The 25,055-nt window shown below is 36.0% G+C and overlaps 1 protein-coding gene across 6 annotated transcripts in view; it reads left to right on the plus strand.

Annotated features, from left to right (window-relative positions):
* The window catches only part of TCF12 (transcription factor 12), a 352,686-nt gene that overhangs the window by 257,125 nt on the left and 70,506 nt on the right, over window positions 1-25,055 (plus strand). For all 6 annotated transcript variants that reach the window (XM_081831136.1, XM_081831138.1, XM_081831134.1 and 3 more), the window contains exons 7-8: window positions 11,653-11,788; window positions 15,890-15,942. In XM_081831136.1, coding sequence (XP_081687262.1) covers window positions 11,653-11,788; window positions 15,890-15,942 — 189 coding nt within the window. The remainder of the gene's footprint in view (window positions 1-11,652; window positions 11,789-15,889; window positions 15,943-25,055) is intronic.

Consider the following 25,055-nt stretch of genomic DNA (forward strand, 5'->3'; position numbering starts at 1 on the left):
TTTTTTTAAAGATTTTATTTATTCATTTGAGACACAGAGATACAGAGAGAGAGCATGAGCAGGGGAGAGGCAGAGGGAGAGGGAGAAGCAGGCTCCCCGCTGAGCCAGGAGCCCGATGTGGGGCTCGATCCCAGGACCCTGGGATCATGACCTGAGCTGAAGGCAGATGCTTAACCATCTGAGCCACCCAGGCGCCCCTACATAGGTAGTTTCTTAAAGATTGGGCTGATTGTCTTGGCAGCATGCATTTGATGGATGACTGTCATTATTTCTCAAACCTGCCTGACACTTTAAGTATAGAAAATGATAATTAAATTTTCAAGAGACCATGTTGAGATTATAAGATTTGGGGCTTGTAAAAGAACAAGCCTAACAGTTGGGTAGTGGTTGTTGGTGTGTTTTTATTGACCTGGGGAAGTAATGGAAACATCTCAGGTTTTCTTTTACTTTGTTTCCCCGTTCAGTCCCCCTCCCCCTCAATTAATGTATTGTCCAAAGTGTTGGTAATGACTTGGAACTATTCAGGTTGCACAAAGCATTTAATGAAATCTTGCCTTAGACAAAACACTAGAGAGGATCATAATTAATGTCTCATTTTCTGCCAGTTGCTATTGATTACTCATTCAAGATCCCTTTGTTCTCAGAATGATAACAACTGTAGTTTGCATCACTATCTAATGAGATTCTCAGGATAGAATTCTTTAACAACATGCTGATAATTGCTAACATATCCCTAGAATTTCAATGTAAATGAATTTGCATCATAATACAATTATTTCACAAATATCGGTGTTTTCCAAATTCACAATTTATTACAGTCTGTTTTTTAATTATTTGTAAAAAATTAACAGAAGACTGATACAGTATGAAAGCCCTACATTTATATTTTGCCCTAGTTCCTTTTATCCTGAGTTTTTTGATTGTGAGAGGCTTCTTTGTCACTCTCTAGTTTCCCTGTCATAATCTCTGAAACTTCAAGTGGACTTACAGCTAAACTGTACTGTGATGTTTCTCAGGTTAAAAAAAAAAAAAAAAAAACAGTTACAAATATGGCAATACTACACTGATTTTGCTCTTAGAACAATTTTGTTTCTTCATCCCTCAGTGACAAACATATGATACAGTAAAGAACTCAACTGAGAAATTTTAACAGTTTGCGTCCTCTATTTTATCATGATTGTGTTTTATACTTTTTTACCTCTTTAATTAGTATACCCCTCTTTCAAAAAGACAAATCTGGGAACAGCTGCTTGCCTTTATATATTAAAACTGCATACCGTTTCAGGGCTGTAACATAGGCATGAAATTAAAGAATTGTGTAGAAAGTACACAGCAGAGATTCCATTAAGTCCGTGTTAAACATTTTAAATTTTTTGCGATGTGTGACTATAACATTAGTTACTGTGCATCTTATTTTCCTAGAAAACAAATCACTGATGAGTTACAGTTTTTGACATAGGGTTAATTAGGTCCTTATTTAATCTGAAGTTATGAATGGATATCAAAGTATATTTAGTACTGTTTGGGGGCCAAGCCATTTAATGGTAAAAAGCAGTTCTGAGGAAGCATGTTTATGTTTATCAAGATTTCAGACATTTTCCATTTTAAGGGTAAAGAATATCCAAATTACTGCAGTGTCGTTCTGAATCCTCTGGGCTACTGAGCCCCACCATTCTTATATAGGATATTCTTCTGCATTTCCTATTAAATCACATTTAGAGTACCTTCCAAGATACTTAAGAAGTTACATCAATAAATGATATTGGCCAAGCTCACTACTTTATTCCTCTCCTTTACTTTTTAGTCAGTATCATCATGAAGATTTACACTGAATAGTCTTTTTCAGGTTCACACTTTAGAGTCGGTTTTTCAAGCACTTGAAGAGGGAGAGAGAACTGTGAAAATATCTATCTATATTACATAGGCTACTAAAATTCCATATGAAATGGGGATTTTTATTTACAGGCTAAAGGTTTGTCATACATAATTTAAAATGAAACTTTAGAAAATAATAAATAAATATAAAAAATAAAATGAAACTTACTGTAGTTTTTATTACAATAATCTAGGATATATTAGTGTTCCAGGGAGCAACCTTCATTGATTATTCTTCAGTAATTAGATATATTTTTCACAGTTGAAGTTCTAGATGACTATTAAAAAGATTCTTTTCTAAGCCTGTGTTAAGAAATTTAGCACTCTGTCATTTCAGAAAACTAATTCTGCCTTGAATAAGACAACTCAGCAGAATAAAACTGCTTTGCCTAGTTCTGTATCCTCAGGGATTGTGTATTCTTTTTGCCTGAGATACCTCCAGGACAAGATCAGTGGTAATCAATAATGCTTCTCATTTGTTTTTAAGCAGGCAGGAAAATCAATAATATGAGGGGATATGTAATTTTATTTTAGGGGGAAAAACTAAAATAGTTTATTATTTGTGCTTTAGTGTTACCAAAATGTTTGAAGAATCAAATAAAAGAAATATACATATTTTTATTAGTGATAGAATATCAAGGTGTTAGGCTTCATATAGTTTAGCCCTTGATTTTTTAGTCATTTTCCATTAGTTTCATGGGTATTATTTCCTAGATTATCAAATCCTTGTGGAGAAAACATTGTCTTAAACTTCTTTTGTATTTCTTATAGTACTGAACAATTCATTTTAATTAACAGGATAAAATATCATCTTGTGTTCTTAAAAAGAAACAATTTCTCCTACATTTACTTTGCCTTGTCATATAAATCATAATACAGACTGAACAGGGAGACGTGGTTATTTCTATGAATAGGACAGCTGAGTGAAGAACATCTAGGGGGTTTTTTGGTGTTAATACTCACTGTGGAACGAGAATACAGAATGTTTCCTAACCATATCTCTGTATTTATCTATAGTAAAGAGAAAGGTTTATCAACACTAAAATTGATAACAAGTAAAGTTTTCTCCTAAAAACACTTGTTCTTCTTTTTCTTCCTTTATTTCATGCATATGTGCAAAATCTACCAGTATGTGTTCTATAGATAATACAGTTTTAGGATTGTAATCCATAAAGTCATTTATAGGTCACTTCTATTTTCTCACGTTAACATCTTATAAATGGCAATTAGGTATTAGGTTCCTGGACTATCGTAGAAGTCTTCTTTGTATTGAAGAAAGAGCCTCTTAAACAGACCTAGATTCAAAGTAGGGTTCTACTACTTGTTATCTGTATAACATATAATTTATATAATAATAAGATAGCAGTAAATATTAACTGAGATGGTACATATTTAAGTATGCTAGTCAATCCTTGATATTTATTCTGATTTTCTCCCACTTTTTATTTTCAGAAATTACAAATCCACAGAAAAGGTACAAAAATAATACAGTGAATGTCCATGTACTCTTAATGAAGTTTCATCAATATTTCACCACATTTATACATACACATTCCTTTTCTTTCACTCAGTATGTGTATATGTTTGTATTCTGTATGTGAGTTTATACACACAAACACACATCTGAATCATTTTCAGAATAAGTTGGCAGTTTTCTATTTATTCTTGATCTCGATTGATATAGTTTGAATCTGTCACACTCCTCTTGATTTAGCCTCTAATTATCAACCCTCTCTCTAGGGGCCTGTCCATTCTCTTTCTGATTTCCAACATCCTTTCTTACTATAGCCATTGGGAGTTGTAACTCAGCCAGCTTGGATTCAGGGCACACAAGGTCTCCTGACTTAGGATAGTTTCTGCCCAGGAAACAGTACATAAAATGTCATTCTCCTCATTTTCATTCTTTTGTGATTCTTACAATGTGGTTATCTATGGGAAAGAAAAAAATGAAATTGAGTTTTTTATTTTCACTAGGGCCTAAAACCATGCTACTCACTTTTCCTTAACCCTTATTTACTTCTCCTAGCAACCCTATGAGCGAATTAGTAATATGCCCATTATATAAAAGGAAACTAATTCATTAATGTTAGATAATTTGCCCAGGATCATACAGTCAGGATTTGAATTCAGGGTAGCTAATTCCAAAGCCCATGCTGTTTCTAGGATATCAGAATTTTTGTAGACATTCTGCCTACTTTTAGGAATATAAGAAATGTATTTTCCTATTTACCATTTAGATTATTTTATGCCTCTATTAGTCTTTATTATAACTATATTTGACTTCTTTGAAGAAGTAATTCAGTGGCTACATTTTACTCATCTGAAAATTTCTGTCTTTATCTTACAACTTAAACAGACAGACTTCTTCACCATCCTCCAAACTTAGTCCTTTGTCCCTCCACCAGAACATTATATAAGGTGTCAATAAATATCTTCCAAAAAGGGCCAGATAGTAAATGTTTTAAGCTTCGCTAACCGTACATTCTCCATTGCAACTACTCACCTCTTCCCACTGTAGCATGAAAACAGCCATAGCCAATACATAAATGAATGGGTGAGACTGTTTCAATAAAAGTATTTTCAAAAACAGGCCCAATTTGACCTGCAGGCCTCGATTCATTGACCCCTAGTGTAAATCATCATCTTATTTGCCCATGAGAATTTATATGCCAGGGAAATGTAAGGAGCACCCTTAAGAGACCTGTGAATGCCCATCTCCTTTCAGGTGTTTGTTTATATTTGTAAAATGACCAATTTCTTTTGTGCCTTCCTTCTACATGAAAATCTACATGATATAACAAATACAGCAGGTGCCTCAAAGCATGCCATCCTGAAAGTAGGTTTTACACTGAGCAGGGAACATCTTAGTAAAAGACTAGTGATGTTTAGAGGAAAATTTCAAGGTACATGACCCCTGCCCTCAAACATGTTGGTAATAATATGTTCCATCTAGCATGCTATGAGCCATATTCTGATTGCTATTTTAAGTATGTAGAATGTGCCTAGCATGGCAAAAAAAGAAAGACAAAACAGGTGTGACAATGGAAATTTCAGTGTAATGTGTGGGAGACTTGATGATTCCTGGGTCGCACTACTCACACAAGTAACATAATCAGGAGAGTCACTGTTAATGGTTTCTTATAGAAATAGAAATAATACATGTGTTATGTATATTTTCTCAATTTCAACATTCCTTCTGGAGATTGTTATCTTAAGGGGAACTGTTTCTCCTTTATGTCTGATAATCACACCTTCCTTTTCCAATCTCTTGCGCCTCATATCCGTTGAAATTTGTGAAATAAACACTAAATAATTATATTGGTATTAGGTAGTCTTTTCATGTACACATATACATTGTCTGGTGTTTGAAATCTTTTCCTCACTTCTCTTTATTAAGGAAGATACCAACTCTGTTCAAAGAAGAATTTACCTTTTGATGAGTCTGAAAAAATTTTCTTGATTATAAGCATTTCTGAAGATTGTAATGATTGTTGAATAGGCTTTTTAAAAAAAACTGAAATATCAGGGTGCCTGGGTGGCTCAGTTGGTTAAGCAACTGCCTTCGGCTCAGGTCATGATCCTGGGGTCCCGGGATCGAGTCCCGCATCGGGCTCCCTGCTCGGCAGGGAGTCTGCTTTGCCCTCTGACCCTATCCTCTCTCATGTGTTCTCTCTCATTCTCTCTCTCTCAAATAAATAAATAAATAAAAATCTTTAAAAAAAAAAAAAAAAAAAAAACTGAAATATCAAATGAAAATAAAGACAGGATACCAAAACATTAGATGCAATGAAAGCAGTGATCAGAGGAAAATTTATAGTTGTAAATGCCGGCATTAGAAAAGATCTCAAATCAGTAACCTAACTTTATACCATAAGAACCTAAAAAAAGAAGAGCAGACTAAACTGAAAGCCAGCAGAAGGAAGGAAATAATAAATATTAGAGCAGAAATTTTTAAAAATAGAGAATAAAAAAACAACAGAATCAACAAAATCAAAAGTTGGTTCTTTGAAAAGATCAAAAATTGCCAAACCTTTAGTTAGATTGACTAAGAAAAAAAGAGTCAAATCGCTAATCAGAAATTAAAATAGGAAATATTACTACCAACCTTACAAGAATAAAAAGGATTATAAAGGAATGCTATGAATAATTGTATGCTAACAAATTAGACAACCCAGATGAAATGGACAAAGTCCTGGAAATATACACCCTATGAAAACTAACTCAGGAAGAGATAGAAAATCTAAACAGAGCTAAAACAAGAGATTGAATCAGTAATAAAAATTCTTTCAAAAAAGAGAAGCCTAGGACCAAATGACTAACGAATTCTACCAGTCATTTAAAGAATTAACACCAGTCCTTCTTAAACACTCATTCTGGGAGGCCAGCATTACCCTGATACAAGCCAAACAGAGATATCCCAGGAAAAAGGAAACTACAGGTCTGTATCTTTTTTGTATATTAATGTAAAAATCCTTTACAAAATAGTAGCAAGCTAAATCCGGCAGCATATTAAAAGGAATATACACCATGACCCAAATAGGTTTTATCTCAAGAATGTAAGAGTAGGGGCACCTAGGTGGCTCAGTCGTTAAGCGTCTGCCTTCGGCTCAGGTCATGATCCCAGGGTCCTGGGATCCAGCCCCGCATAAGGCTCCCTGCTCAGTGGGAAGTCTGCTTCTCCCTCTCCCCCTACTTGTGTTCCCTCTTTCGCTCTCTCTCTGTCAAATAAATAAATAAAATCCTTAAAAAAAAAAAAAAAGAATGCAAGAGTAGTTCAACATATGAGAAGTGATCATTGTAATTTATTAATAGAAGGAAGGGGGGAATCATTTGATCATTTCAATCAGTGCAGAAAAAGCATCTGAAAAAATCCAACACCCTTTCATGATAAAAACACTTAACAAATTAGGACTAGGAGGGAACTTTCTCTACTCGATAAAGGTCATTTATGAAAAACCTATAGCTGATATCATGCTCAATGGTAAAAGCATGAAAGCCTTTCCCACTAAGATTGTGAACAAGATGGGTCATCTGGCTGTCTCAGTCAGTAGAACATGTGACTCTTGTTCTCAGAGTTATAACTTTGAGCCTCATGTTGGGTGTAGAGCTTACTTTAAAAAAAAAAAAAAAAGGTGGGGGGCACCTGGGTGGCTCAGTCGTTAAGCATCTGCCTTCAGCTCAGGTCATGATCCCAGGGTCCTGGGACCGAGCCCCCCATCGGGCTCCCTGCTCCACGGGAAGCCTGCTTCTCCCTCTCCCACTCTCCCGCTTGTGTTCCCTCTCTCACTGTGTCTCTCTCTGTCAAATAAATAAATAAAATCTTTAAAAAAAAAAAAAAGATTGAGAATAAGACAAGGATGTCTAGGGATGCCTGGGTGGCTCAGTTGGTTAAGTTCTGCCTTCAGCTCAGGTCATGGTCCCACCGTCCTGGGATCAAATCCCACATTGGGCTCCTTGCTCAGTGGGAGCCTGCTTCTCCCTCTGCATACCACTCCCCCTGCTTATGCTCCCTCTCACAAATAAATAAAATCTTTTTTTTTTTTTTAAAGATTTTATTTATTTATTTGAGAGAGAGAGTGAGAGACAGAGAGCACGAGAGGGAAGAGGGCAGAGGGGGAAGCAGACCCCCTGCTGAGCAGGGAGCCCGATGTGGGACTCAATCCCGGGACTCCAGGATCATGACCTGAGCCGAAGGCAGTCGCTTAACCAACTGAGCCACCCAGGCGCCCCCAAATAAATAAAATCTTAAAAAAAAAAAGGCAAGGATGTCTACTTTCACCACTTACATTGAACATTTTACTAGAAGTTCTTTTTTTAGAGAGAGAGAGCACGAGCAGTGGAAGAGGGGCAGAGAGAGGGAATCTTAAGTAGGCTCCATTCCCAGCTCAGAGCCTGACATGGCACTCAATCTCACAACCCTGAGATCTTGACCTAAGCCAAAATCAAGAGTCAGATGCTTAACCAACTGAGCCACCCAAGTGTCCTGAACATTTTACTAGAAGTTCTAACCAGAGCAATTAGGCAAGAAAAAGAAATAAAGGCATCTAAATTGGAATGAAAGAAGTAAAACTTTCCCTATTTGCAGATAGTGTGATCTTACATATACAGAATCCACAGTAAAACTATTTGAGCTAAGGGCATCTGGGTCACTCAGTCAGTTGGGTGTCTGCCTTCGACTCGGGTCATGATCCCAGGGTTCTGGGATCGAGTCCCACATCAGGCTCCCTGCTTGGCAGGGAGTCTGCTTCTCCCTCTACCCCTCCGCCCTGCTTGTGATCTCTGTCTCTCTCGTGTGCTCTCTCTCTCTCAAATAAATAAATAAAATCTTTAAAAAAAAACTTTGAGCTAATAAATGAATTTGCCATAGTTGCAAAATTGAAGATTAACACACAAAAACTAGTTGTATTCTATACACTAATAATGAACAAACCAAAAATAAATTAAGTCACCAACTCCATTTAGCATCCAAAAAGAATAAGATACCTAGGAATAAATTTAACTACAAAGTGTAAGACTTATGTACAGGAAACTACAAAGCATTGCTGAAAGAAATTAAAGAATACCTAAATAAATGGGAACATATTCAGTGTTTATTAGTCAGAAGACTTAATGTTGTTAGATGACAAAACTCCTCAAAGTGCAGTCCCTATCAAAATTCCAGTGGTATCTTTTTACATAAATGGAAAAGCTGATTCTCAAAGTTATGTGCAATTTCAAAGAACCCCAAATAGCCAAAACAATATTGAAAAAGAAAAGTAAAGTTGGAGTACACTTTTCAATTTCAAAACTTAATACAAAGCTACACTATGGAGCTGGCATAAGGTAGACATACAGACAAATGGGATAGAATTGAGAGTCCAGAAATAAACCCAAGTATCCATGAGCAATTGGTTTTCAGCAAAGGGTACCAAGACCACTGAATAAAGAAATACTATTCTTTTCAACAAATGGTGCTAGCATAACTGGATATCCACATTCAAACAAATGAAGTTGGCCCCCTACCTTCTACCATAAACAAAAATTAACTCAAAGTGCATCAATGATCTGGGTATGAGCTAAAACTACATACTCTTAGAAGAAAATACAGGGATAAATCTTCATTACCTTGACTTAGGCAGTGGATGCTTAGATATGACATCAAAAGCACAACAGAGAAAAGAAAAAAATAAGGTAAATTAGACTTCATCAAAATTAAAAACTTGTGTTTATCCAGGGACATTAAGAAGTGAAAAGACAGGGGGTGCCTTGGGTGGCTCAGTTGGTTAAGCGGCTGCCTTTGGCTCAGGTCATGATCCCAGGGTCCTGAGATTGAGCCCCACATCGGGCTCCCTGCTCGGCAGGGAGTCTGCTTCTCCCTCTCCTGCTCCCCCTGCTTGTATGTGTGCTCTCTCTCTCTCTCAAATAAATAAATAAAATCTATAAAAAAAAAAAAGTGAAAGACAGCCTACAAAATGGGACATGCAAATCATATGTCTGATAAATGTCTAGTATTCAAAACATAATGTATAAGAATTCTTACAGTGTAATAGTAGAAACACAGCCCAATTCAAAAATGGAATGGTCAAAGGACTTGAATTGATATTTTTCTAAAAAAGAAATACAAAGGCTATCAAGCCCATGAAGGAATACTCAACATCATTAATCATTAGGGAAATGCAAATCAAACCACAGTAAGATACTACTTGATACCCACAAGGATGGCTATAATTTTTAAAAAAACAAGTAACAGGTGTTGGTAAGGATGTAGTTAAAATCCTCATCCGTTGCTGGTGGGAATGTAAAATGGCACAGCCATTGTGGGAAACAGTTTGGAAGTTCCTCAAAAAGTTAAACATAGAACTGCCACATGACCCAGCAATTCTACTTCTAAGTATTACCCAAAAGAATTGAAAACAGGTACTCAGGCAAATACCCATACGCAGATGTTCATAGCAACACTATGCACAATAGTCCAAAGCTTGAAACAACCAAAATGTCCCATCAATGAATGAATGGATAAACTGTAGTGTATCTATACAATGGAATATTATTCAGCCCTAATAAGGAATGAAGTACTGATACAAACTACAACGAGGATGCACTTCAAAAAAATGTGAAGTGGAAGGTCACATATGGTTCCAAATTATATGAAATATTCAGAACAGGTAAATTCATAGAGATAGGAGATTAGTTGTTACAAAGGCTAGAGGAGGGGAACAATGGAAGTTACTGTTTAATGGCTATAGGGTTTCCTTTGGAGGTGATAAAAATGTTCTGTAACTAGATGGTGATGGTCATATAACATTGTGAGTGCACCAAATGTCACTGATTGGAAACTTTGAAATGGTTAATTGTATGCTGTGTGAATTCCACCTCAATTTTTTCAAGCTAAAACATAATAAAAATTACTTAAAATCATTAAATATGTGATAAGCTGAAAGAGCTTTTCTTGATTATTAGAATGGAGGTAGGAACTGGGCTACTATGACCGCTATTACAGAGTTCTGCTGATTTTTTTTAACCAGAGCTGAGGTTTATTTCTCAGTACCTCTGTGATAATCAGTGACTAAAAGGACAACTACTAAGAGTATGGTGACGGCAGGTATTAAATATGGGGTAGGAGGATAGTCTATGTATCAGAGGGATCAGAGCTCTTTTCACATGAGACTATCCTCTGAACTGTATCCAGCACCCTTTCCAGTTGAGGTCTTTTTCCCTTAGCTATCAGAAAGGTTGGAACCAAATTCTGCCAAATTGACTTCATTTGCTTTATGTTAGGGTCACTGGTTTAGTAGGTCAGGGCTGCTGAATCTCTGAATTTCAGTGAAGCACTTGACAAAGTCTCATGTCACTGTAGCATAGCATAGGGATCTCCTCAGTATTTTCATCCTGATATCTTCTTTTTTTTAATCCCATTTTTTGTGCCCCAATACTAGAAAAACTAGCAAATGCATTGGTTGACAGACTCAGAATCTAAAAAAGGCAGAAATGAATGATTATGGATAAAATGTAAGAAGATGCATTTTATCAGGTAAACATTAACTGTTGTACCTGCAACCAAAAAACACAACTGAACAAGGAAACCGTTGGAGGGGACAGGATTTAATAGCAACATATGCAGTAAAGAGTAACAGCATGTGATCACTCCTAACCTTTTAATATGAGCTAGCACAAACGGTTGTTTAAATGCAGCATTGAAAATGACTCTGCACTAATCAGGCCACATCTGGGGCATTGTCGTCCATTCCATTTTACAAGACACTTTGACAAACTGAAAATAAATCTAGAGGTCTTATATCAGAGATGGTGAGGATTACATTTAAACCCATGCCATGTAACACAATTGAAGAAAACAGGAATGGCTGGTCTTGACAGTATTGGCAATCTTCAAACAATGAAAGCTATCCTAAAAGAAAAAAGAAAAGGAAAAAGAACAGTTGACTGCCTTGTATGGTCATGAAAGCATTCAAGCAAAGACTTGGTGGCCATTTTTCAAAAATATTCTTGATGCTTAAAGGGTAGAACCACATAGTAACTAAAGTGTTTTTCAACCTTAAGATTGTATAGGTCTGAATAATTACTAGAAAGCATGAGGATAGGGAAAAAGAAAATATAGGTTTAAACCAATGGTCTAATAGAACTCAAATATTTATCAGATGCATCTAAATTCAAGGCATTGTTGAAGGTTCTAGCATCCTCTGAATAACCATCTGAATAACTCAAAAGTGATGATATTTTCAGGTTTGGGTTGGTATCTGTGGGAAGATGATAACTTGTTTCCTTGGCTTTGTTTTATAGTCTAGTCTCCTGAGACAAGATCTGGGGCTTGGAAGCCCAGCACAGCTGTCTTCTTCAGGAAAACCTGGAACACCATACTACTCATTCTCTGCCACAAGTTCCAGGAGAAGACCACTCCATGACTCTGCAGCACTTGGTAAGTGTGTTGTACAACAAATCCTATCTTACAAATGTTTCTTTTTTCTTTTTCTTTTTTTTTTTTTAACCTCTTAGTCTTCTGGCTGCACTTTTATTTAGTAGAAATTTGGTTTCTTAGGTATGATGTTGATATTAGGGCTTATTTGCATAAAATAATGTATGTGTTAGATATTTAATAATATAATATAATCTTGTTTGGTCATCATAAAAGGAACTAAATAGTGAAAAATGGGACTAGTTTTTCCTATTACAATAAAAATGTCATGGGCTAATATTAACACCTTATTTTTGACTAAGATTGGTATAATGCTGAACAGTTTACAATGTGTTTTATATACTTTGTCATCTCGTTGTTCCAACAGCCCTGCTGGTCAGTGGATGTAATACTAGATTTAACAGAAAATGAGGCTCAAGAGGACGCATTCATATAATTAGTAGATGGTTTACCCGAGATAAAATTTAAGATTTTCTGACTCCACATCCAGTGTTCTTTGCATTTTAAGTTTTCTACTCCCATTTTTTAAAAAACTGAGGTAAAATGTAAAAGTCAGTGATATTTAGTACATTCATAGTGCTATGCTGCCATCATTTCTGTTTCGTTCCAAAGCATCACCTCAAAAGGAAACTAGGTACCTATGAAGTTTTGAACCCTCATTTTCTTTAACTTCCTTCTTTTATGCCTTATACATAGCCTAACCAGGCCAGTCTGTTTTGTGTTGCTGCTTACAGCAAGCCTCAGGTATACTCTGGCACCTTATCCAGGTAGTATATAAATGTGAGAATTTTTGGTGATTCCTTTATAGGAATCTTCCTTTACACAAAATTGAAGTTGTACAGGATGTTTCTATCAAGGATAGGCCAGCTTCTGAAATAAATATAGCCTAGTAAAAGAAAGTATGTCATAGTTATTTATTCCAAAAATATTTGTTGACTGCCTTCAGTTTATATATCTACCTTCTGTCAAACCTAGATTTTTATGAAATAGCCCTCATCCCTGGATCTAGAGTATGCTTGAGTATATAAAAGGGTAATGATGGTCATGCTTGGCATAGAGAGCTCTGACTAGATGTGCCCACCTCTCAGCATTATGGGTGACTTAGTATGTGTAATAAAGTAAGCCCAGATGATTTAGACCAGTATAATGTTTGTTACTAAAGAAATGATAAATTGTAAAGCATCTTTTCTCCATCTTCACTTTTGTTTCCCACCAAATAAGTTAGGGTAGGAACACTCATTTGAGTCTAGATCTGCCATGTCACTAGAGAAATATCTTGTTAGTATGCTATGTGAGCACATACTATGTCAAAATGCATTATTATGGACCAGTATAATATTACTAAAAGTTCAGGGAGAAAATGAGCTATTGATTGACTAGGAATTGGGGTTGAGGTATAAAAACTCAAGTTTTCCAGAAGTTAAAACTTATATCTTCATTTTCATTTTGATTATGAGTGATAAATACTGTTGTCTCCTCCATATCTTAACAAAATCTTTACAAAATTCTATGAGGTTGTAATACTAACCTCATGTTACAGATGAGGAATCCAGACCCGGGAAGCTAAGCAACTTAGCCAAGGCTTGGTACCGAGGGAAGCCCACTCATTTCCTGTATGAATACCACTTAGTGGAGTATTATTCCATTCTTCATTGTTATTTTTCAGTCAGCCACTCTTTCTTGGCATTGCAGTTATTCATAAAATCTCAGAGTTGAAAGGACTTCAGAGATCATCTATACCCACTTCAGTATCTTCTCAGGCTACTTGGATGCTTTACGAAATCCGCATTCTGCAAAACAGCATCTAGCTATCTAATTTATAATATTTTGCCACATAATTTAATATAAACATAGTAATAATGGCTAAAATTTATTGTCACTCTCTGTCACGCACTGCCCCGAACATTTTTCACGTATTATCTTTACTACAATAACTCTAAGAGGTGTTATCCTCTTTTTACATCTTAGGTAACTGAAGCACAAAGAGGTTAAAAGTAACTTGCCCAAGTTCACACAGCTGCTGTATTTGTTGCTGCTGAAATTAGGAGCTGAAATTTGAATCCAGCCAGCTTACTCTCTTAACTGTTAGACTTTGCAACCCCTCAGAAGTGAACTATGAATCCCAAATTTATGTTTTTAAATACAACATTATGGATGTAATTGTGTAGTGGCAGCCAATGATGAGATAAAAATATAAAAGAAGCATTTCCGGGTGCCTGGGTGGCTCAGTCGGTTAAGCATCTGACTCTTGATTTGGGCTCAGGTCATGATCTCAGGGTTGTGAGATCAAGCCCGGTGTCAAGCTCTATGCTGGGCGTGGAGCCTGCTTAAGATTCTCTCTCACTCTCCCTCTGCGCCTCCCCCCCAATTAAAAAAAAAAAAGAAAAGAAACATTTCTATTCACATAGGAGGTATAAACTGTCCTAAACTAAATAGAACATCTTCTGCTAGTAATTAATCCAAAATAGATTGATGAGCTCCAAACTGATAGGAGCAGTGCAGTTAACTCTCTTGGTGTAGAGTGTGGCTTTTGCTCAAAGGATACTGTATTTATTAGTTATGAAGAGTTCTAGAAAAGCCTCACAAAGAACAAAAAATTTGCTTCTTAAGTTTTATAAGTATAGAGTGTGCCAGATGTTGTTTATCTTTGGTACTTTTGTTTTAAGGAAATATAGGCTGCCTCTTGGTGTACGGACTTAGATGGTAATGAATGCTTTTCCCTCTTTTTTATTGTATAAAATTTTTCCACATGCTACTTCTAAAGATGCTTTATTAGCTTTGCAGCCTCCTAGAATATAAAATTTAAAGACGCCCAGCCCTAATTTAAAAAATGAATTTAATTCTTTCTTAAACAACTGTGTGTCTTATAATTTATGACCCAGGAAAATGGATACTTGTTTAATTCTCATATTTACAGTTTGCAAAACAGTATACTTTAATATCAGCCTTCTTAATAGTGAACCCCTCTGAAAAATCCTGAATTTCATCCATTATTTGTGTAAGATTGGAAAGCTGCACTTACCACCTTTTTTTTTTTCTTACAGTAAATAAGATGGACAAGTTTTAAATTTTAAGTTTTACAGATAAGTAAAATTAAAATACCAAGTGAAGCTGATTAAGTATCTGTGAAAATACGCATGTTCTCATTTATGTCAATAAATGATTTATGTCTTATAAAGAAATATGCTTTCTCTAGTTATTTTTGAAATAATATAAACATCCACAGATAAATCACACAATAATTAGTGCTGAATTTGCAGTTTTAACCACGCATTGTAAACAGTAAATGTTCTTACAGAATACTAGATGACATTGTATATGACAGTAGTGCCTGTATTTAATAGTTTATGTGGTATTTCTCTGACATGATTACAAGTATAATTTTTCATTTAAATTTTTAACCTAGTAAGCTGTAGCACAGCATTAGCTTTCAGTCTGTTTAATATGCTTTTAAACCTAATTCTTCATGTGATGTGGACACTAAATTTGTGTCTCTGTTAAGCAGTTGTATTATTTTTTCTTTTAAGATTTTATTTTATTAGAGAGAGAGCATGAGCAGGGAGGAGAGGCAGAGGCAGAGAAGCAGACTTCCTGCTGAGCAGGGAGCCCAAGGCAGGACTCAATCCCAGGACCCTGAGATCATGAGCTGAGCCAAAGGCAGCCGCTTAACCAACTGAGCCATCCAGGCGCCCTAAGCAGTTGTATTATTAAAGTGACTTGTTGCACCAAATGCCCTCTGCAAATGAAAGTGAGATATGTGATATAAAGTGCCTGGTATGGAGCCTGGCACATAATGGGTTTTTAAGAAATGTAAATTCCCTTCACACATGCTTATTGGTTTGTTATTTTCTTTCTTGTTTTACTTTGTTTGCTTTCATCTTCCTAAACTTATGCGATATGTATTTCAGAATATATCACTTCATTAGGAGAACTGTTTTGCCCAGGAACCAGTTAGAAAGAATGAAACCCCCATCCCTGTATGCCCTTGCTTATTTCTAAGTACTGGAAAACAAGGCACTAGAAGGAGAAATTCTTTCCTGTTCACTTGAAGTCTGACCTTTTTTAATATAAATGCTGATGAAATATATTGTTTTCCATATGCAGATCCTTTGCAAGCAAAGAAAGTCAGAAAGGTGCCTCCTGGTTTGCCTTCTTCAGTAAGTACCCATTTTTTTGACTTGGTGGTAAACAAACCGATTTCAAGTATTCAGTATTTGCTGGCTGTAAGGATATCTTCGATTGGTGTCAGCAGGCACACTTCACATAGTAACTGTTCACTGTTTAATGGAATCATTGATTGAGATAAATCCACATTTAATGTTAGGTTTTCAGATTTCTCTGCAGTAATTTGTAGCTTACTCATATGCTGTTACTCCGTGTCCCTGTCATTTGAATTTCTCTCTTGGGAAGAGGACTAGGCCGGTAGCTGTCAAAGAAGATCTCCTGTACAGGTCTTTTGATGTTTAATTAGTCATTATGTTGCTGAACAGGAGGACAGACAGAGATTAATAGCTGAGAATCTTAGAAATTTACATTTGTAATAATCCCAGTGGAGCTAAAGACATTAAGATTCGGAGGACATGTTCGGCTCAGCTTGCCTCAGTAGGACTGAAGTTATTAATATGCATAAATCACCGAGTCAGATGTTCATTGTGAAGCCCTTGTGGATTTTAAAGCCTTCATTAAGCCTTTCCTAACTTCAGCCTAGCATCAGGAAAGCTTTCAAGCAACTAGTTTGTTGATCCCCCTTTGCTCAAAAAATATATCCTTTGAGAATAAAGAGCTTTCGTGAAGGAGGTTGGAAAGGTTTGGTGAACGATCATTAATGGCTGTGATAATCTAATGCTGGAGGGGTGTTTGTCCTATTAAATATACTTTATTCTTTTAAAGAGTAAAAGTATTTGTAAATGAACCTACATCATAAATCCACCTACATTTTAAAAATCTCTGGTGTGAGCAAGGAAGATTTTTTTTTTCTCCTTTCTCTTGGCTTAGAACAAACGGGGAGTGGGGCTTTTGGATTGAGGCCCCATGCCTTGTAGGGTACATCTCTTTGTTGTGTAAATGGATGTTGGGCTTTTATTTGGCAGTACTTAACACATGGGCGCAGGTGCTGCTGGATGAGTCACAGCTCATCGAAGTATATGCTGAATGGAATATCCGGCTTGGCAAGTAGTAATCTAGAAGGAGCAGCATGGGTCTGAGCTTTTTATTTTTTATTAAGGCTGAAGTAGAGATATCATCTTTTTGGTTGTTTGCCTTCCTTCTTTCCTGTGTTCTTCCCCTGCCTTCTCTTTCGTGTGATACATGAAAACTCAAATTTGAAATCCTCTTTGAAACTCAGTTCCAGATGGATCTGACTTTTATGCAGCCTAGGGCAGCTGTGCTCTGAACCTGCAGCCTACCTGGAAAGTTGGATTGCAGCTGCAGGCATTCTTAAAAGCTTTTGCTTGCATAAGCACTTGGGCCCACTAGAGGCTGAATAGCTGCTTGATAAACAAAATGAACACAATGCCTCAAATCATTATTCCCGAAGACAGGAATTTTTTTTCAACAACAGCTAAAAATAGTTGGGCAATTTACATTTTAACAGTTGTGTGCTGTGCAGGGGTAGGTGGTTCAACAGTATAACAGATGATTTCTGCTAGATTAACAGAAATCATATTTAAAACTTGACAGAACTGCTAAACCATGTAACTGTGCAATTTTCTTGTAATTTATTGCCATAATTCTATGAAAGTAATAAAAGTTAAATTGCATATTAATATTTAGCAGGACTACACAGGTGAAAAAAAAAATATCAGATTTGTAAGTGAAAAATTCATCCTATTTCTCTTAGCCTGACATTGATTTTAAGAAACAACCTATTTTCAGTGTTTCGTAGTTTTTTCATGTTTAAAACAAAAGGGCAAAATAGAACAGCCTGAAAAGAGTATACACACAAGAGGTAACCATTATTCCCTCCAGTATTCCCTAATCATAACAGCATTCACTACTTGGAGGTAGTTCTCTCTACTGTCTCATGTGTCAGGACAAGCCACAGGGAAGGGGAAGGCCACTGAATTCTGAACTTGGATTTCTTTTGAGAACCATTAGGAAATTTCATAAGCCAAACCTACTTATATATTGTGTTACTAACTACCTTACTCAGGATTTATTAGGTATTTGTATAGAACAGAATAGAATTGTGTTTTCAATTCTATATTTAACATCCACATCAAACATACACTGTTTAGAAACCATGCTGAAAATAGTATTTAGGTATATTGAATGTTATTAAGGATATATAAAGAATAAATGCATTTTAATTAATTGAAAGTGTATTTTAGATTAAATGCTATGTTGAAATTTCAGGTTTTTAAAGAGAATTTTTTAAAAACTTTAAAAATGATACTTTGATAAATATTACCAAAATAATAAGCTTCTGAGAATACTTATGGTTACAGTATTTACCTTTATCTAAAGCAAATGGGAATTTAAAGTTACAGTTTTCTATTGAAATGCTTTTACTGAAATATATGCAATGTATAGACCTTTAACAATATGAATTATAAAAAGGTATAAAAATGAAAATGGACTGTGTATATTTTATTTCATGACCATTTGAATATCATACTTCTCAAATGAAACTAGAAACTTGGCAGTAACCTCTCAGATTTCAGTTTGCTGCTTATCCAAAATATCTTTAATCATCTATAAAATACATGTTACCTTTACTAAAGAAACAGTAGAACTAGGTTAATACTGTACTACTCATACTGCTACAGAAAACAGTAGGCAGGGTTCCTTAACATGTAAAACACTGATAATCTACTTAATTGACCACAGAGCATTGGTTAGAGGCCTCTTCTTTTTGTAAGTCATGATATATATAACTTTAGGTATCATAATCACAGACCTCAGCTCCTGTATTCCTCTCTGCAGATCAACTGAATGGTAATTCCTATCTGTGGACAAAGGCCCAGTAAGGTTGTGTTGGCATTATTAAAGCAGTATGGTCAGTAAGGTTAAGGGAATGATCTGCTCAAATCTGCTGGCTCAGTTAATGATTAACTCTATGACCCTGGACTTGTCAGTTAGCCCTTAGGAAGTTTGAAGTGAGAAATCTAAATTTCCTTTCAGGCCTAAAAATGCTAAGTACTTACAGTTTTAAAACTGATGTGCCCCTCCTGCACCAAAAAAAACCCTTGATGTGCCCAGTACATAACCAAAAAGCATAGTTAGCCTAGTTTCCTTTCTACTGATAAAAAAAAGTGTCCTTAAGCACATTAAGTTTTCCACTACTTTTCTAGATAGGTTGAAATACTGGACAATGTAGACTGGCAGCAACAACATTAGAAATGACGCTTAGACATTGAAAATTCTACCATATACACACACTATCATTACCTTCAAGGAACTTAAAAACCATCTAGTATGAGAAACAAGCATTCGGTGAATTAATTATATTGCAGTGAGGCAAGTAAGGGTGTATACCAAGCACTCTGGAAACATAGGGTAGGTAGAACTAACCCTACCTTGGGAAGTACTAATGGCCTCAGGAGTTGACATTTGAACTGTGTCCAGAAAGATGAGTAGCAGTTCTTCTGTTAGAGAAGAGGGAGGATGAACCAGACAGGTAAAAGGCATAAACGTGAAAAAATAAACACATGCTCAGGGCACATCTAGAAGTACAGCATTACTGGATTCTATACCAAATACAACTTTTGCACTTTTCCTATAACAGACTCACTTTCCCACTCAGAGGAGGATTGGGCAACATATAAAATCAGTGCAGGTATGAAAAGGTATAAACTGTCATAGCAGTCTACCCTGGATAAAGCCCGAAAGTATCCTGGCGGATAAATAATAGGCGGCATTTGTAATTGTTAAGGTTTATCTGGGAGACTTTCAGAAGGCATGGTACTTTGACTTTGTGAGGTGTTTTCCTCCTTTTTTAAGGTTTCTGAGCTTCCTCTCCCCTTCTCTAACCAGTAACTTTAGTCTTTGTTCTTCTGTGTACATCGTTTGTTTTTCATCTGTATCAGATTTGTACTAAGATACAACGTTTAAGGAAAATTTTTAAGCACTGGATATGGATTGGGGGCAGTTGTGGTTTTTACCTAGTAACTGAAAAAAAAAGAAACATTTGTACTGTGTTTGTTAGCATCCTTTACAAACTCACAGAGGTGTAGGACTTACATGTATGAGGATCTGTATTCACCATTATCTGTATTATGTTAATCTTTAATCTTTTTAACACACCTCTTTAAGATAACTAATACCCTCTTCTTACAAATGAGGAAATTGAGACTCAGATATTAAGTTCACACATACAGCCAAGATTACAACCTAATTTAATAACAGGGACCATTTTCTGTATATTTTGAATGTTAAAGCCTATTACATATCTTGGTTTATTCATAAAACATCCTGTTTAGTATATTAAATTTAAGCCATAGTTTATTCTGTCAATTATGTTTTTGTTGATCAAATTTATTTTTAATTAGCTTTGTTCTTTTAAGAACCTGTCACCATCTGAAAGGATGAGGTAGAAAAGCACAGACTTTCCAGTCCAGCAGATAATGGGTTTTACCTGATCTCAGCTGCTTTTTATTTTAAAATCTTGGAGAACTTGCTTTTAAGTTTTCTGAACACCAAGGAGAAAATAATGCCCTTCTCAAATGTTAGTGTGCAGGTATCCTGTGCCCAACATGTGCCCAGCATATAATAGACACTAGATAAAGGTTCTTTTTTTTTCTAGTTCCTACCACTGCAGCCCGAAATTTAAAGAACTTCAGCATTTCATTTTTACCAAATGTTGCTAAAAAGCAAGCAAAAGTTTGAAAACATAAGGAGGGATAAATAGTTAGACAGAAAAAAAGTTATATTACATTACTTAGACTTGCATATGTAATGTATGTGCTTGGCACATGAGTGGTAAATTGTAGCTGCTCTTGTTGTTTAGAAAGCATTCATTTTCAGAAAAGGAACCTGTAGGAGAGAAAATTCATTGAATCAGATTCTGCCTAGAATTCATACTACTTAGTTTTGCTTTCTCAACTATCAGGAGTGTATGTTTTTTTTCCCCCTTGTATTTTTTTATCATTGGTTTAACATCTTTATGCCCCTCTGAAGCATTTCTCAGATGGAAAGAAGTTTCTTTGCTTTTTATTCTTTATCTCCTGATTTGTTGTTAGCATTTTCAGACATAGATCCTTTTTTTTAATATGCTGCAGAAGATGCAGAATTCTGAAATAAGAAAGAAGCAAGACACTTTCAAAATTTTTATCACCAGAAAGTAAACACATAGACAAATTCCAGAATGCCTTTTTAGACCCAATTCTTCCTCAAGTTTTGTTCTTGTTCAGTAGCACTTGAAAACATCTTTTGAACATCAAATTTAACATCTTCTTGAATGTGGCATGTATTCATTATTCATTTTGAATGTAACTGGCTTATAGTCCCAGACATAGGCGATGACACAGTGTTTGTTTCTTAATCAAATGCTACGCTGTACTTTGTCCTTTGTTTTTGAGTGTGTATATGTTTTCCCCACAAAAGCTATTACAGTTTATCACATAGTTTCTTTGCTCTGTAGTTAAACTCTCAAAGTGTATTTTACCAGCTCAGGCATCAAGAAGAAATTTTTTTTGCTAGCTCTTTACCCCTTTAAGGAACTTGGCTTCTGAGGTGAATCAAAGCAGCCTAGAATCCACCTTTTTTTGCTTTGCTGCAGATAGGCAGTTCCATAGCCTTTCGTTTGGTAATTGGCTATAGTTTAGGAAATGATGCCTTATTTCTCCCCAAGTTTTTATGGGATTTTATATTGTTAGGAATGACTTTTCAAAAATTAGTGTGAATTTTGACTTGGAAAACTACCACTTAAAAGATTACTGGCAACCTAAGCCAGTAAGAAAAAGGTAAAGGGTTAGAACTATAGAGAGACTGTTACCTCCAGTTTATCCACAAAAATAGCAAGCGGGGCACCTGGGTGGTTCAGTCATTAAGCATCTGCCTTCGGCTCAGGTCATGATCCCAGGGTCCTGGGATCGAGCCCTGCATCGGGCTCCCTGCTCAGTGAGGAGCCTGCTTCTCCCTCTCCCACTCCCCCTGCTTGTGTTCCCTCTCTCACTGTGTCTCTCTCTGTCAAATAAATAAATAAAATCTTTAAAAAAAAAAAGAAAATAGCAAGCAAGATGAGCAGCAAGTAGAATACTCTCAAAGGGAGTGGTCTTATGCAAGTCACTCGAAAGCTAACAGAGTGATTATAGACAATTATCTGAGGCCTCTAAGGCTAGCAAGAATCCTAGTGCCTCTGGAATAAACAGTAGTTACACACAGCACCAGCTTCAGCTGAACTATATGAGTGTGAACCCTCCATTTCTTGAACATGAGTTGGATTAGGTATGAGCTTCCCTCCTTTGGCAGACAAGCATAGAGGGCACAGAACAACTGTAGGTACTTGAGTTTCTTATTTCTGGCAGTTAAATAAGCTGTCTCTATTTGAAGGCCACTGTGATATAAAATTTCCAAAGTGGCCGATTCTTTCTCTGACTTTATAGGTCAGACTAGCAGAGAAATCTTAGTATATAAAGGGAATGGTTCTATAATCCATTCCAAACTTATATTCAGTTTAGCCATTGAGTGAAAGATTTTCTTCAGACATTAATAAGAAATAGCTTCTGTTTATGCTGACAGTAGCCACTGTTCTGAACAGTGTCAGAATTCTATCAGTGTAGATAATAGGCTTTTAATCCATAGTTCTACGATGTTCATTTTTGTGATGAGCCAGTAATGTCTTTGATCTTGTTTTAAGCCAAAAAGTAGAAGGATAAGTAACCAGTGAGTGAGTCCTATGAATCCAGTTGTTTCTACTGATGTGGTTATATAATCACAGCAATATTTATTATTTTCTGACCTCTCTTATTTTTTAAAAAAAGAAGGAACATCTGAATTTCAGAGCTGGCTTTTAAGGTTTATTGAACTCTTCAGTTGCTGGTATTTCAGATCTTTAAGACTTCACAAACCAGATGTAGGATAAGATCCAATGTGTGTTTGTGTAACTTGTATAGTCTCTAAAGTATATGTGGTAGTTGAATTTTGTGAATGCTTTTAGAGTTTAAGCCCACTCTCAGGGTGTTCAGCATCAATAGAACCATGAAAGGGTTTTTTAAATCTAAATGCAATTGAGGATTATTTTTGCAAGTATAGGAAAGAAGGAATAAATTAAGAAATTCCAAATTTTATCACTGGGGATGTTTAGGGCTCTGGATTTCATTCTAAGTTAGGGAAGGCAGTTACATCCTAAATAATTTGCTGACGTGAAATTTGCCATCTCTGATACTTTACTTTGTTTAACCAGTAGTGATTTTACCTTGAAAAGTCATTTATTGTATTTGTGTAGTACCTAATTTCAAGACTTTACTTTGTTTAACCAGTAGTGATTTTACCTTGAAAAGTCATTTATTGTATTTGTGTAGTACCTAATTTCAAGGACTGTAATGTATGCTATATATATAAATGCATAGTTAGACTTTTAAGCATTTTAAATACTGTTAGTCCAAAGATAGTTCCTAATTTCCCCACTGTGTTTTATTTATTGAATAGATTTTATTTTTTTAAGATTTTATTTATTTATTTGACAGAGAGAGACACAGCAAGAGAGGGAACACAAGAAGGGGGGAGTGGGAGAGGGAGAAGCAGGCCTCCCACTGAGCAGGGAGCCCGATGCGCGGCTCGATCCCAGGACCCTGGGATCATGACGTGAGCCAAAGGCAGATGCTTAATGACTGAGCCACCCAGGTGCCCCTATTGAATAGACTTGAAACAAATTTTAATGTGTTGACCGTTCAAAGTTTTTGTCTTTTATCATCTGTAATTATTTTAAGATTTTATTTATTTGAGGCGGGGGGAGGAGCAGAGGGAGAAGGACAAGCAGACTCTGCGCAGAGCCCGATGCAGGGCTCAATCTGATGACCCTGAGATCATGACCTGAGCCAAAATCAAGAGTTTGATGCTTAATTGACTCAGCCACCCAGATGCACCCATCTGTAATTATTTTAATACATAACTCAACATATCTATAATATGCCAACATTTTATTAGTGTTCAAACATAATTTGGTTCTAGAAATTATGTTTCTGAAAATTGGCTAGAACCTGCTTACCTTTTTGTTAATAGCCTATATTTCTACTCTACCTCAATGTATTTGACTAGGAGTCAGCAGACTTTTTGTGTAAAGGATTATCTAGAAAATATGTTCGGCTTTGTGGGCCAGATGGTCTCTGTAGCAACTGTTCAACTCTGCTACCAGAGCATGAAAGAAGCCACAGATGATACATAAATGAATGGACATGGCTGTGTTCCAGTAAAACTTTATTTGTAAAATCAAGTTGTGGGCCACATTTGGCCCACAGCCATAATTTGCCAACCCCTGCATTAGACTTTACACAAGTTATATGCTTAAAGTTGATGCATTCTTATTCCCACAGTGTAGTTCCTGTGAAGAACAGACCCAAAGAGAAACAAAATTAAGTAAAATTAAATACTTCTTAGTCCTATTCCCTGGTTGTTTATGGGCTTTTTAGATTCATTACCTGATGATATTCATTAGTCCCTTTTTCATTTCCTTAAGGCTCTGGGCACTGGGCTAGAGTTTATTGTATTGACAGAAACTTTCCAGAACTGTTATTTACGTTACTCTGACTGTGATAGTGGAAAAGCCTCAATGTATAAAGTGGGTGGTACGGTGTCATAATTTTTCTAGATTTAAATGTCACATTAGGTAATAATATGCAGGAGAGTTTATTACATCAAAAGTAAGCCTATGAATATATATATTAGTAAATGATTATTTAAAACAATTGGGTTTAAAGTATTTAAATAATTTGATTTTGATATAAACATTCCTACTATAATTTTTTACTTAAACTTAGATATGTGTGTGCCCAATCATCATCTTTTATCCTGGTCCAATTTTCTCATAGAACCCAAAGCTAAAAGGTTGTTCCTAACAGCTTGAGAAGGAATTCCAACCCAAATTGATTATGAAATGGATTCTGTTGAAACATGAACACTCTGAGGGCTCCTGAGTGGCTCAGTCAGTTAAGCGTCTGCCTTGGGCTCAGGTCATGATCTCAGAGTCCTGGGATCGAGCCCCGCATCAGGCTCCTTGCTCAACAGGGAGCCTGCTTCTCCCTCTGCCTCTGCCCGCTGCTCCCCCTGCTTGTGCTGTCAAATAAATAAATAAAATCTTAAAAAAAAGAAAAAGAAAAGAAACATGAACACT

The sequence above is a fragment of the Leptonychotes weddellii genome, chromosome 9 (assembly GCF_054177405.1).
Source record: "Leptonychotes weddellii isolate Sample4059 chromosome 9, ASM5417740v2, whole genome shotgun sequence".
Lineage (NCBI taxonomy): Eukaryota > Metazoa > Chordata > Mammalia > Carnivora > Phocidae > Leptonychotes > Leptonychotes weddellii.